A 13,809-nucleotide genomic window follows, 5' to 3' on the forward strand; every position below is an offset into this window, starting at 1 on the left:
TTCTTTGATGTGGCTACGCCATGCTGGGCGGTCCTGTGCGAGTGTCTCCCATGTCATACACAATCAATTTTAAAGTTCTTCAGAGAGATCTTGAGAGTATCCTTGTATCACTTCTTCTGACCTCTGGGTGAGTGCTTGCCTTGTGTGAGTTCTCTTAAATGTTACAATAAACTGAAGAGGTTGATTAAAAAAAAAGATATAGAGACTTTTATTTTCTCCCTAATCTGTCCTCAATGTGTATTTCAGCTAAAAATTTTAAATGTATTAATATTAATAATAAAAATGATAGAAACATGGGATTTGAATTAAGAGGGAAAACCTAAAAAGCACCTTTCTTATGGCTCTTGGTTAAGATGCCAAATGATTACAATCCTTTCTCTGGACTCCAAGAAGAGATTTGGCAGTTCTTATACATTTAGATGAAGTGTATAGTTTTTCCAGTATTTTAGAATACATAAGCATCCCAGAGAAACGGATGGCTCCCATCCAAGGGAAAGGTGTTTCACTGCCAACCTACAGATTTAAACAGTTTTGACTCAAAACCCTCCTCTGATGCCACACAACACATGCAACCTTTTTTACCTGGCAGGCATATCGAGATACCTTAAGCTAACACTGCTAACTCAATAAAGGAGGGGGATGATGTAGCAATGAAACCACAAGCAAAAGGAGTAGTTTCTCATAAGGTCCTGGTCAAGATTATGTCTTCTCCACTTGTGATAAAGAGAAGGTAAGCTTGGAAAGGAGATAAGGGGAAGGAATGTTAGGATGAACAAAGGTATGATTCAGCTCCAAAACCGACTAGCTCTCTGACACCAGGCAAGGCCCTTGAACTCTCTGTTCCTCAGTTTCCTCCTCTATTAAATGGGACTAATAGTAACATTTGTAGTCTTTACCTCATCGGGATGTTGCAAGGAAAGCAATTTGTAATCCATAAAAAAAATGAGTGATCATTATTTTATTTTTATGTTTTATGTATTACTTTTTATGGAAGTGAAAACCCAATTGATTATTATCTAAGATAAGACCTATGAAGTAATTTTAGGAGAATGCAGAAAGTTTTTTCTTACAAGATAAGAACTATTCAGAATCCCACAGAACCAGTAAGTTCCAGACAAGCAATTATTCAGCATTTTTGTTGTGCTAGGTGCTGGGAATATGAAGACAAAAATTACATAGTCCTTGACCTCAAGAAGCTTGCTTATACTAAATAAATGCAAATGGAGAGACTCAAAGAAATGGGGAGGACAGAGAACAAGTGTCTATTAGATGCATTCTATGTTCCAAGCACTGCCGTAAGTGCTTTACAAATAGTGTCGCATTTGAACCTTGCAATTACTCTGTAAGACAGGTGCTATAATACCCATTTTATAGTTGAGAAAACTGAGGCAGATAGAGGTTAAGTAAAGACAGCAGCATTTGAGCTGAGCTTAGAAGGAAGCTGATTCTAAGAGGCAGAGGTGAAGAAGGGGTACATTCCAGCCACGGAGGCAGGGGTTGTTGTTCATCCCTTGCTTTCGAAGAGGACCAATGACAGCACCGGTGATGTCAGGAATTGGATTTAAATGAGGAAAAGTTGTACAAAGTCATCAGCCTCAATCTTTCAGAGTCACTGAGGTCCAATGACAAGACAAAAATCAGGATAACTGACAAAGGCCCGCGATGCAGCAGATGACCCTGGCATCCTCAATGTCTGACTAAACCCTAAGCACTCCACAGAACCTGCTTTATCCACTTTCATGGCCGTTGGAACAAACTGTTCTCATCTGCCCATTCCACCAGGGGGGCTCTTCACATGCTTAGGTAGACATCCCCCTAACTTGCCTACCAGTTTGAGGCCTGGTTTAGCCCATCTGCCAAGACAGTTTTACCAAAGTGTGGCCACTGTGTATGCTACAGCTATGAGGGGAAGACACAGAGATGGGAGATGGAATGTTGCGACAGGTACAGAAAGAAGGCCAGTTAGGTTCAGCCAATCCTTTCAGGGGAGTTCAATACAAAAAATGAAGACTTTGCTAATAAGCAAGTGGAAAATTAGCATAGACTAGGACAGGCCTAGTCAGTCAGAGAAGAGATGAGAAACAGACTAACTCTGGGGAGAACATAAGCATGAGTATGACTGCATAGGTCTGAGGAGGGAAAGGCAGATCACATTAGAATGTCTGGTCTAGCCAGAGAGCATAGGTGAGGAGTAGGAGAGTGACTACAGTGTGGGCCTCTCTTCCCCAGATTTTTTCCAGTACATGATGACCATTAGTTCTTGGGACAGCTTTCAATGATTTTCTTTTTCCAGAGTAAGCTTCCTAGAAGTCTAGAGCCCTTCAGATCCTTCTTACATTATTCCACATAAGCAGTATTTCCAATGTTTTCTCCCAGATCAGTGGTCTCTAATTCTCTATCCCGGAGGTTCCTTACTCTTAGAATTTCATGTTATATCAGTTTATCATTAGGCCACAGCTACATGTTCCACTTCCAGAGTGGTTCAGGGCATGGCTCAAGAGGCACCTTTTACACGAGGCCTTTCCTGACACTTTTCTAATAATTGTTTTATAATGTAGAGACTAGACCTGTGACTTCATTGATATAGGGACTTCCCAGGTGAGCAAATATCCTCTATGAATGAAGATCAACACCTGCTATACAACTTAAAGTCCTAGAAAATTCCCTAAAAGGTTAAATGATTTGGTCAGGGGAAGCTTGGTGGTGCAGTGGATAGGGCACTGACCCAGGAGTCAGAAAGACCTGAGTTCAAATCTGGCCTCAGACGCTTACTAGCTATGTGACTCTGGGCAAGTCACTTAACTGTGCTTTATCTTTAAAAATGAGCTGGAGAAGGAAATGACAAACTACCTCAGTATCCTTGCCAAGAAAACCTCAGATGAGGTCATGGAGAGTCGGACATGACTGAAACAATTCAACAACAAAAACAGAACCAGTATGTGTTAGAGATAAAACTTGAACTCAGGTCTTCCTGGCTTTGAAGCCATCCCTCATAACTGTACACAATCTGCATTTATATAGCTGTGTACAGTTATATCACCTTCCAGTAGATCCCTAAGAGCAGGGATCATTTTTTTTTGTCTTTATATTCCCAGAGTCCAGTACAGTACCTTGCAAAAAAGTAGGTACTTAATAAATATGTACTTAATTGAACCATATATATGATTTCCTTTTCCTTTTTTTGGAGGGGGGGGTGGAGAGGGGATGGTTTCTTTAAACTTGGGGCTGGATGCCACCTGGCCATTAAGATTTTTTGAAATTAATAAACATTAATAAAACAACCCCTCTTAATTCTAGTGCCATCCCTTTGTTAATTATTTTCTACTTATCTCATATATAGCTTCCTCTGTGTGATTGTAAACTCCTTGATGACAGGGACAGTCTTTTGCTTCTTTCAGTATTTCTGCATCCCAAGCATTTAGCACAGTGCCTGGCACATAGAAGTGCTTAATAAATGTTTACTCATTGATTACTGACTGTCTTGTTTGCCAGATTGGGATGATTCTGGCTTTCTTTTTACTGTATCACCTGGAAGCTAATATAAATTGAATCACAGATGACTAGAAAACTAAATGTATTAAGCCTTCAGCCAGAACACAGTGCACAGAAAACTGTTTTGAATGTCTGGAGGCACAGGAGCAAGAACGAGGATTTTCCACAGCTGGTTGCTAACTTCTCCGAGTGAGTTCCGGAAATAGGTTTTTGAAAAGATCCCATGGAGCATGAATGACAGAAAGACAATCATTAAGTACAAATCCCCCCAAAGCTTCAATACAGAGCTGGTTTCTAGGTTAGGTGGTTTCCACTGCTCATCAGGTACACTTTCATGTATGGATTTCAACAGGAAAGGAACTACTTTCTTGGGCTGAGAAGGTAGGTAAAAGGTGGAGGGGAAAGGGAGGTGGGGGAGGGGGGAGAAGGAGGAGGAAAAGGAAGTGACATTGTCAAATAAGAGAAGGCTTTGTTTTTCCCACTGGGAAACCAATCACATATCATCAAAACTAGGTCGTTCAACAGCAAAACCCAAGGCAAGAAAGGCACACAAGAACACTGACTAATATCCCAAGGCTTTCACTCACCTCTAGTGTAGTTAATACAATCTTCTCAACTGAAGAAAAATAAGCCTCCCACAAGAACTGTGTCTGTTGTCTAAGTGCTAGGATTTTATCCTGATGGATAGACCTGATTGTAGAAGGAATCTGTAACACAAGGTTAAAATAATTAGCTATTAAAGAAAACAATGTAATTTGACTGAATCAACACAACCGAGCTAGGATACCACTTCCAACCCAAGACAGCACGTTTTTACAACCCACATCTATTTCAATTCATTGTTTCATCTATGTAAGCAATCCCTCCTGCAAAGATGTACAACCACCCACAAACAACATACCAGATAACATTAAGTGGCATTTAGATAACGCTTTAATGTTTGCAAAGTGCTCTGTGTATGTGATTTCATTTGAATCTTGCTACAGCCTTATAGGGGTAGGGGCTTAATAAGGTTAAGGAACTTGCAATTGTTGAAAAAGTTAGTGTTGTAAGTGGACTGCAAACTTAAGTCTTCCTGACTACAGTTATTGTAAATCTGTATTAATTACCTTTAAAGTTTGAAATCCAAAGGACACCTTCAAGACGGAATACTAGCTTTTGGGGTTTTTTTTTTGGGGGGGGGGACCAGACCAGGGGTTTGGTCACATGGAAGGGCTCCTAGGAGAATGGATTACTCAGAAGGCCAAAAAAATTGCTGTCAGCACTGCTAACCGATGTCCTTTATTTTCTCCAGATAGAAATCTAAAAATTCTCTCCATCTAAGAGATGATGTAGATCTCCTTGGGATAATTATATCTTAGAGTGTAAAAGTAAATTCTCAGGGGTAGAGTTGGGGGGATAACCCTAGGAAAAGCTTTATCACTAGGCTTCCAGGAAACAGGAAGAGTTTGCACCAATCATGCTGAAATAAAAAGAGCTACTGCCTAAAAATCAGGAGAACTGGGATCTAGGCCTGACGCTAATCAGCCAACCTGAGTCTCAATCTCCTTACCTGTAAAATGGGACCAGTACCTCTACTACATAGTGCAAAAGGCCTTTGAAAAGCTCAAATGAAACAGCCTATGCAACTTGGGACCCATCTGCTTAGTTATTTCTGTGGCAGAAATTGTTATGTCCACCTACAGGTAATCTTTTATTATGTGTAAACTCACAAAATAAATTTTTCTTGAATAATAATAATAATAATAATAATAATAATAATAATAATAATACCTTACCCTTATATTCACACTCTATACAGAGCACTTTCACACACTCTCTCATGTAAGCCTCAACAGCCCTGTGAGATAAGTAGGGCAGATATCACTTTTTTGCAGATGAGGATACTGAAGTTCAGAGAGGCTGCCTTGTCCAACCAAGGTCACACAACTAAGTAAGATATGGAACTGGAATTTGACCTCAGGTCTTCAGATTCTATATCTATAGTAGGAGATAAAAGAACCTAAAGGAAGGACAAAAAACTCTTCTATGAGCACACTATGGAGACCTTAAGACCTCAAAGAATTCACAAAATGGCAAATGCAAGAACTCTACCAGAAAATACAACTGAACTGAGGCATAGAAACTTGAGGCAGGGAAGAATCTGGATAACATTGACTAATACAGGTGGGAAACTATGAAGTAAGAAGATCCAAACACCTGGTATTGGTTGGAAGAGTTTAAAAGCAATATATGTTGAATACAAGCCTCATTGATACTTGTTTCTTTTTTAAACAATTATTTTTTTATTTTTAATTTATGGAATAAAACAAGCGTCTCCATAACACAGCATAATAAAGAAAAAGATGACTGCACATGAAGCTGCAAATCTAATACATTCAACTTGCTATTCCTTCTAAATACATAATAAAGTTATCATGTAAATTTCTCTTCTTCTCTTTTTTTCTTCCAGTCCTAGAGAAGGCTGTCATTAGACACAAATATATGCATGTGTGTGTGTGTGTGTGGTGTGTGTGTGTGTGTTGTGTGTGTGTGTACGCATGTCAAATCATTCTATACCTATTTCTATTTATCAGTTCTTTCTCCGGATGCAGACAAATTACAAACTGCAAAGTGACGATTTGTACCCATAAATGTTTGGCGATGTTGCTTCCTTCCTTGTGTTTCCTTTTTCTGATTCCCATAAGAATGTGGAAGAACATGTCAATGAACACAACAGTATAAGTGGAATGAACAAAAACACCTGAAAGCTATGTAATTATGATTGCCAAGCTTGGACCTGAGGAAAAGATACGACGATGCACCTCCTTTCCCTCTTTTCAGAGGTGGGGTATTGCAGATATGGAACACTGCATATACTGTGGAATTTGACGGAGGTCTTGGTTAATTTTGTTGAATTGTTCTCTCTCTCTCACACACACACTCTCTCTCTCTTTTTAAAAGTCATAAACATTTTTCAAGGCGGAGGAGAAAGGAAGGATATACTGGGAAATGCAGTGATGTAAAAACAAAGGATATTTTAAAAACTTGAAAAAAAGGGAAAGAGAAAGAAGTCTGTATCTTCCTGGAACAAATACAGAACTTCCCACAGCTGCAGATTTTGATAAAACAGTAAAATGGAGAGAAGTATGTAGAGTAGGTCAGCCTCATAGCATGTACCAATCAGTCAGTATCATTCTTTCAGGCAGTTTTGCTTAACTTTTCAGGAAACAGATAGGGTAAGGACATGTGCTTATTGGAATAAGTCTGCTGGTCTAAACAAAACATACAAGTATAAGTCAATTAGTCTCAATACTTGCTCATTACACCTCTAATTATTTTCTTAATTTAGGTATACAGGACCAAACTTATTTCCTTGGTGCAAAGGAACCAGAGAGATGCGTCTACCCTTAATTCTTACACAGCACCCAGTTTAATAGGGGCACTGCTCCAAGTGCTGAGAAAGTATTATTATATAGGATGACCTCTTTCTGTCTACACCAGGGATCTAGAGAAAGCTGCCAACATAGTTAAGATAGTGGAAGACTCAAAGACTTCTGATCCAGGCAATGATCAACCATGTTTGCAAAGGACTGCCGACAAAAAACAATCTTCTGACAAAGAAGTGATCTACTCAAGGTGGAGAATGAGATGTGGTTTTGGAAATGGCCAATGCTGGGGTTAGTTTTACTTAATCTTATATATCTGATAAAATGGGGAAGGACTATTGAACTTTGATCAACACTATAAACAACTGTGACTTCAAAAATGCATCCCATCTCTTAGCAGAGGGGAGAATGGACAAAGGATGCACAATGAGACACAGACATTTTCGGCCATAACCAATGTCAGGTACGTGGCCAGTGTATCACTATGTATGTTTTGTTTGACTACATTATTTGTTAAGGCTAGGAGAATGATTTAGTCGTGATATGTTGTTGTTCAGTTGTTTTAGTCTCATCCGACTTTTTGTGACCCCATTTGGGATTTTCTTGGCAAAGATACTGGAGTGGTTTGCCATTTCCTTTTCTAGCTCATTTTACAGATGAGAAAATTGAGACAAACAGGGTTAAGTGACTTGCCCAGGGTCACCCAGGTAATAAGTGTCTGAGGCCAGATTTGAACTCACGAAGATGAGTCTTCTTGACTCCAGGCTTAGCACTTCTACTATGTCATCTGATGGAGATGTTTAAAAAAAAAAAGTGAAAAGAGTATCAGTACAACATTAAAATGTACACAGAGTTGGGAAAGAAAGTTCAAATGAGGAAACAAATAGAACGGTTTTATTACCACCTTGTTAAATTCTTCATAGCCTCTTTAAAAAAAACTGTATAATAGCAAAAGTTCAGAGCTTCATATACAATCCTCTTTTCTGTTCTTCATATGCTAAAATGTTTATGCGTTGGTGATTGTTAAAGGCATGACAAAAAGAAACCATAGAAGGAAGAAAAAAGGGAGAAGTAGGGAAAAGAGGAGGGAAGGAAAGGAGAAAAAGGGAGGGAGAAAGAAGAGAGTAGAAATGGGGGGGGAGAAAGAGTGGGGTGGAGGGAGATTTCAAGCCTGTTTGTCATTAAGCTGCTCTTTCCTTGTAAAGAGGAAATGGCCAGAGAGTCTGGAACAATCATTTGTCAGGATGGATAGTGTCAAGGTTATTCCTGTTCAAGGCATGGATTGGACTAGGCCCCTGAGAGTACCTCTCAGCTGTGGATTCCGTGATCTCATACAGAAGAGCAATCAAGCTGGGGAGAGAGCAGAGCTTCCCTCAGTCTCTGGGATCTGAGAAGAATTCACCAAGCTGCCATGCGCCCTTTACCCCAACGTGGCCAAGGCTGTGAAGTGGAAGGATGCCTGTTTAACTTGGTGGCTAGCGCTGTGGTTGTGGCAAAGGAGTGGGAGCTGAGGACACAAATTGTCAAAGTGGAAATTTGGCCATGTTGGCTCATGAAAAAGCCCACTTGTCTCAAGAAAGCTAGTGTACTTTCATTTTTTCCCTATCTTTTATTTTTATATTTTTATATATTAAAAAGGAATAGCAAGTTGCACATGATTGATTTGCAGCTTCATGTGCAAGTATCTTTTTTTATTATACTATATTTGTTTTATTCCATAAATTAAAAATAAAATAAACACAAATTTAAAAAAATAAAAGAGTACTTTTTATAGAACCATTCACCCTAAATTCCAAACCACCCACTTATAAACATATCTCTCCCCAACTCCCACCCATTTGTAAGCTGGTAACTTTGCTGTCTACTGATATCTACATCCATATGTCCTCAGAGACATGGGATTAAATTTTGAGCAACTGCTGCTTCAGTGGTCTAGAAGATGAATAATACTGATATGGAACTGGGAATCTCATGGTGACCTTGGTGATCACAAGCACCTGCAGATAGATGACGACAAGTGTGCTCCCTTGACAGCCACTCGAAAATGAGACTGGAGAATAACTATAACTCCCTCTAACCGCTACACACCCATCCAGGGAGAGAGTCGTTAGGACAGCAATCATTCAGGCCAGCCTTGCCGAGTAGAACAGTCCTAAGTTCACTAAAGAATGTGAGGGTTATAGATCTTCAAGCTATTTACAAATTAAATAAACTTACATTCCTTGCTGGTTTCTTTATTTAGTATAAATGTTCCTCCATATACACCAGTTTTAGTCAAGCTTTTCTTGGACCACCTGCTTGTCCTATGTATATCCCATTCCTCTTCAACTTTTCCTTGGATTCCTTCAGCCTTTTAGACCCAGATCTCTATACCTGTCCTGCCCATGCTCTTCTAGACCAAGGTAACACTAAATAATAGTTTATGTGCTAGGTGGTGCCTAGCCTGGAATCAGGAAGACTCATCTTCCTGAGTTCAAATCTGGTCTCAGACACTTACTAACTGGCTGACCCTGGGCAAGTCACTTAGCCCTATTTGCCTCAGTTCCTCATCTGCACAATGGGCTGGAAAAGGAAATGGCAAACCACTCCACTATCTTTGCCAAGAAAACCTCAAAAAGGGGTCACGAAGAATTAGACAAGACTGAAAGAACTAAATAACAACAACATGTTCTAGATTCCTTCAGCAGTCTGGTGAAAGCAATGGATCCTCCTTAGAATAATGTTTTTAAATTCATAAAACAAAGCACATTGGTTTGCAAAGAAAACCAGTTTTATTGAAATGCTCTTAGAACCCAGGATGAGAAGCCCAGTTTTTAACGAAGGAAGCCCTCAATGATCAACTTCCCTTTCTTCCCTTTCATATATGACAAATTCAAATCTAACAAATATTCAGTAAGCACCTACTTTGTATAACATAACCTCTTAGATGGCAGTACAAAAAAGGCAAAAATCCAACAGTCTCTGGTGCCTATAAGGTGCTTACATCCTACTGGGAGGACATCCATGGTCACAGATAAGTAACATTTCCTTTCAGACTTCACATGTACTTATTCATTCAAACAACATGCACATAGCCTACACAATACCACAGAACTTAGCACATCCAAGTACATATGATAATTTCCAGCACAGTGTCCTGCATATCAATTCACCAATGATGACTTACTCTTTGGAACATGGGGCTTGTATTGGCTGGTCCCAGGAAGAAATATGATCTCAGTGTGTCTTCTTTCTGCATGTTTTTGTGTGCTTCCTTATGTGCGCTCAGAGACCATGCTGCCTAGAATTTCTGTAGTTTCCTAGGCCCTATTCCACATCTTTCACATTTTTTTTCTTTCTGGCCTTTCCTTCTCAAGGTCTTATGTGGAGAGAGCGGGACAGGTGTTAAGGGGCAGGGATTAAACTGTTTTTTGCTCCCATCTCTTTTGGTACATTTCTTTGTGCAATAAGCAGCTAGCCACATAGGCCCAGACTAAAGTAGGAATGATGATGCTCTTCCGGTTGTTTGATCCTAAAAAGTTATTCATGTCATTATCAACAGATCCAGCTTTGAATTTCAGCAGGTGGCTGCTGCCAGGGAGGAAAGGGGGGATCAGGAAAGAGGCATATTGTTTCAGCTCTTGGTTCCTCTTTGGGGAGGCAAATGAAGCCATTTCACATTGAAAAGAAGAAAAGAAGATGAATACTTCTGGCAAATATTCAAAACCAGATGCTAACCAAAGTACGCACCTGCAGCCACAGCACCAGTCAAAGCACAGAGACAACAGGTGAGGCAGAAAAGTTGGCAAGAAAACTTTAGGCAACTAGTTTTGTAACTTAGACCTCAAGGGTCCTTTGGAAGTAAAATATCCTTAGAGAAGACAGCCAGAGAAAACCTTTCAAATGAGAGATCTTTGGCGAATGGAAGAAAATTAATTTTTATGTCAGCTCTGAGAAATTTATCTGGATCACCAAAGAATGGATACATAAGGAAACCCTAAACAGAGTCCACGTTGGATATTATAGTCCTGAAAGATCATTCCAGTTGAATAATAAGATCTCACCATCACCCTATTGCCCTTGACTCCCCAGAAAACACGCCTGATGGGGCCATGAAGGGGAATTTATCGGCACCTTTCAACATCTGCATTTACTCTTCTAGTCTGAACCACGTGCTTATCCCAAACTTGCCGCACGCAGTTCAATGTCAGAAGCAACGTGTATGTGTTTATAATACTTGCATGTCTCTGACAGTATGTTGCCAAGAGAAATCCATTGCTCAGAAAGATGATTTTGCCTGTCTGTAAAGACACAGAGTTCCTAGTTTTAATAGTGTCTGGCTATTAGTTATTAATCTGCTTGTCTGCAGAAACAGGTAAGGGGAAACAATAAATTAACACCGATTTGACAGGGTGGTTTGGAAGTCACGGCACTAGATAAAGTCTTAATAAAAAGGTCATGTTTGGTAACAAAACCTAACAGAACCGACCAAAATAGATTCAGGGAAGCTGCCTTAAGCTCTCCTGGCGACATGATGACAAGACAATATGCAAATAAAAACATTCGAGCTGTTCTAAAACAGGAAATGAAAAATTGTAACATAACAAAAACATTTCCCAGAGCAGACATTCCGGCTCTGAGCCAGTTCTCTCAACCCACTGTTAACAACGGCACAGTAGCTATTCAAAATGGGAGCAGCTGTACAGAAACTGGCCCGCACTGGAGGGGGAAAAAAAAAAACACACCACAAAGGTCAGAAAAAAATTAAAAGGGGGGTGGGGAAGAGTGTGTTAGGAGGTAAAATCTATACTGAGCCTAGTGATTGGGATCTGTGTCAGTCCTGGCATAGTGACAGTGGTGTTTGATACCTGGATCACCTTTCATCCTGAAGCTGATTAAACTTTAATACCCATTATAGTGACACTCACTCAAGAAGTGTTGGTACTAGGATGCTGCAAATGCCCAACGGCCAACATGCAACGTTTTAATGGCAGCTTTTAGGCAAAGACATAAAGGATGTGAGACTCTTAATACAAAATGCAAGTGGATTCCTTAATACTCTGATGTGGGCTTCCCTGATGTTCTGGACACTTTCATTCATTTTTTACAGAGGTCTCTCTTCCTTCTGGAAGCCAGTATTAAGCAAAAACAGAAACAGATGGAAAGGAATGTGAGGTGGAGAGTGAGGAGAGGGAGCAGAGCAACCCACTGGTGTCATTAAAAATAAACAAACAAATAAATAAAATAAGAGGTCTTAAGTGGAGGCATTATCCACATTGCCCTTTTCTCCCACCCTCCAACATCCCCCCACCCCCAACTGGTGTTCTTTGCCATGTTTTCCATTTCAAAAGCTGTTCCCCTGATCAGGGCAGATGTAGTACTGGGAAGTGAAAGGTGCCTTGTTAAATGAGTTAATATTCACCATGACACAGACCACTTTCTCATGATAAAATTTCTTTTATAGCGCTGACCTTTTGGATTCATCTTCCTGGTAACTTTGGATGGTGCCAGCAATAATCAACTGCTGTGTTGAAGGCCACAGCCCTTTTCTTACCTGTAATAACAATCTCTCATCCCCAATGATGGCAGCTTGGTTCCAATCAATCACTTCGGAGAACGGTAACTCCCATCCATTGCTCAGCATCACCGGGACGCAGGCAGCCTGCACAAAAAAAGGAACCATCACTAGGCTGAGAGGAGGTACCACAGGCTCCATACTTAATTAAGGCAAAAATCAAACCAATCAAATTACTATTATTCCCTATGTCCTTTGGATCCCAGACTCTTAGGACCATGAAGAAAGATCAAAAGAATTGAAAGACTAATACCCTAAGGAGTTCTATGTCTGAGAGGAAACCCTTAAGCATTACCAAATGATATCAGAGTTGTGCCTATACTGGCCAGTTAATAATTTGGAAGTTTTGCACAGGCCTTTTAAAATCCTATTTCTATCCCTTCCCCAAACCTGATCATTTCTGCTGCCATTGAAACAACTGGTCAGGATGGAAGAGTTTCATTAAAAGCAATGAAAATGTGGCCCCACTGAGTCTTAGTATAAAACTAGCCTTGAATATTAAACACTTTGGCCCATTTCTACAGATTACAGTTAAAGTGACCCACTCATGAGTGTCACTATACATAATAGCTCGTTCTTTGTCTAACAAGAACTTGATTATAAATTTGACTTGATTACAAACTTAGCAACTGTAAGAACTACCAACAATAAAATAAACAGAATGGAAAATAAAACCCCAACTACATTATACTGAAAATTACTTAAAGTTTCATTAAAAATATAAATTTTAACAAAATAATTGCAATAATCCTTTTGCTTTTTCTTCTTCAAAAAATGTCTCATTCTAATTTTTTTTTGCTCTGTACCATATTATAGTCTTCTTTCCAATTTCTTCATGTTTGTGAGTGTGTATATGTATGTTTTTGTTTTCCATTCTATTCACATACATCCCTGTCTTTCCTTTCCCTGCTCTTATTTAGTAGAAGGTAGGTACTTTTCCTTCTAAGTCAACTGAATCTCTTTAGTGCTAAGTGATCCAAATCTTTCTCACCTGCATAAGGATAACAACTCACATTCACATGGCTTTGTAAGTTTTCTTCACGGGGCTGCTAGGTGACCTAATGAATAGCTCGCCAGGCCTGGAATCAGGAAGACTCATCTTCCTGAGTTCAAATCTGGCCTCAGACACTTACTAGCTGTAAGACCCTGGGCAAGTCACTTAAGCTTGTTTGCCTCAGTTTCCTCATCTGTAAAATAAGCTGGAGAAGGAAATGAAAAACCACTCCAGTATCTTTGCCAAGAAAACTCCAAACAGGTTCATGAAGAGTCAGACACAACTAAAAGGACTGAACAACAACAACAAACTTTCTTCACCTGGAGAGGTGGCTAGAAGTACTATTTCCACTATGCAGATGAAGAAGCTGAGATTCAAACACTTGGCCATGGCCAACTGCA

The 13,809-nt window shown here is 39.7% G+C and overlaps 1 protein-coding gene across 1 annotated transcript in view; it reads right to left on the reverse strand.

Annotated features, from left to right (window-relative positions):
• EXT1 (exostosin glycosyltransferase 1) overlaps positions 1–13,809 on the reverse strand; it is a 349,537-nt gene that overhangs the window by 33,038 nt on the left and 302,690 nt on the right. Inside the window, exons 3-4 of the mRNA XM_020975531.2 lie at positions 12,394–12,501; positions 4,080–4,199 (exon numbers count right to left, since the gene is read on the reverse strand). Coding sequence (XP_020831190.1) covers positions 4,080–4,199; positions 12,394–12,501 — 228 coding nt within the window. The remainder of the gene's footprint in view (positions 1–4,079; positions 4,200–12,393; positions 12,502–13,809) is intronic.

Source organism: Phascolarctos cinereus, unplaced genomic scaffold (assembly GCF_003287225.1).
Source record: "Phascolarctos cinereus isolate Bilbo 61053 unplaced genomic scaffold, phaCin_HiC Scaffold_4;HRSCAF=312, whole genome shotgun sequence".
NCBI lineage: Eukaryota > Metazoa > Chordata > Mammalia > Diprotodontia > Phascolarctidae > Phascolarctos > Phascolarctos cinereus.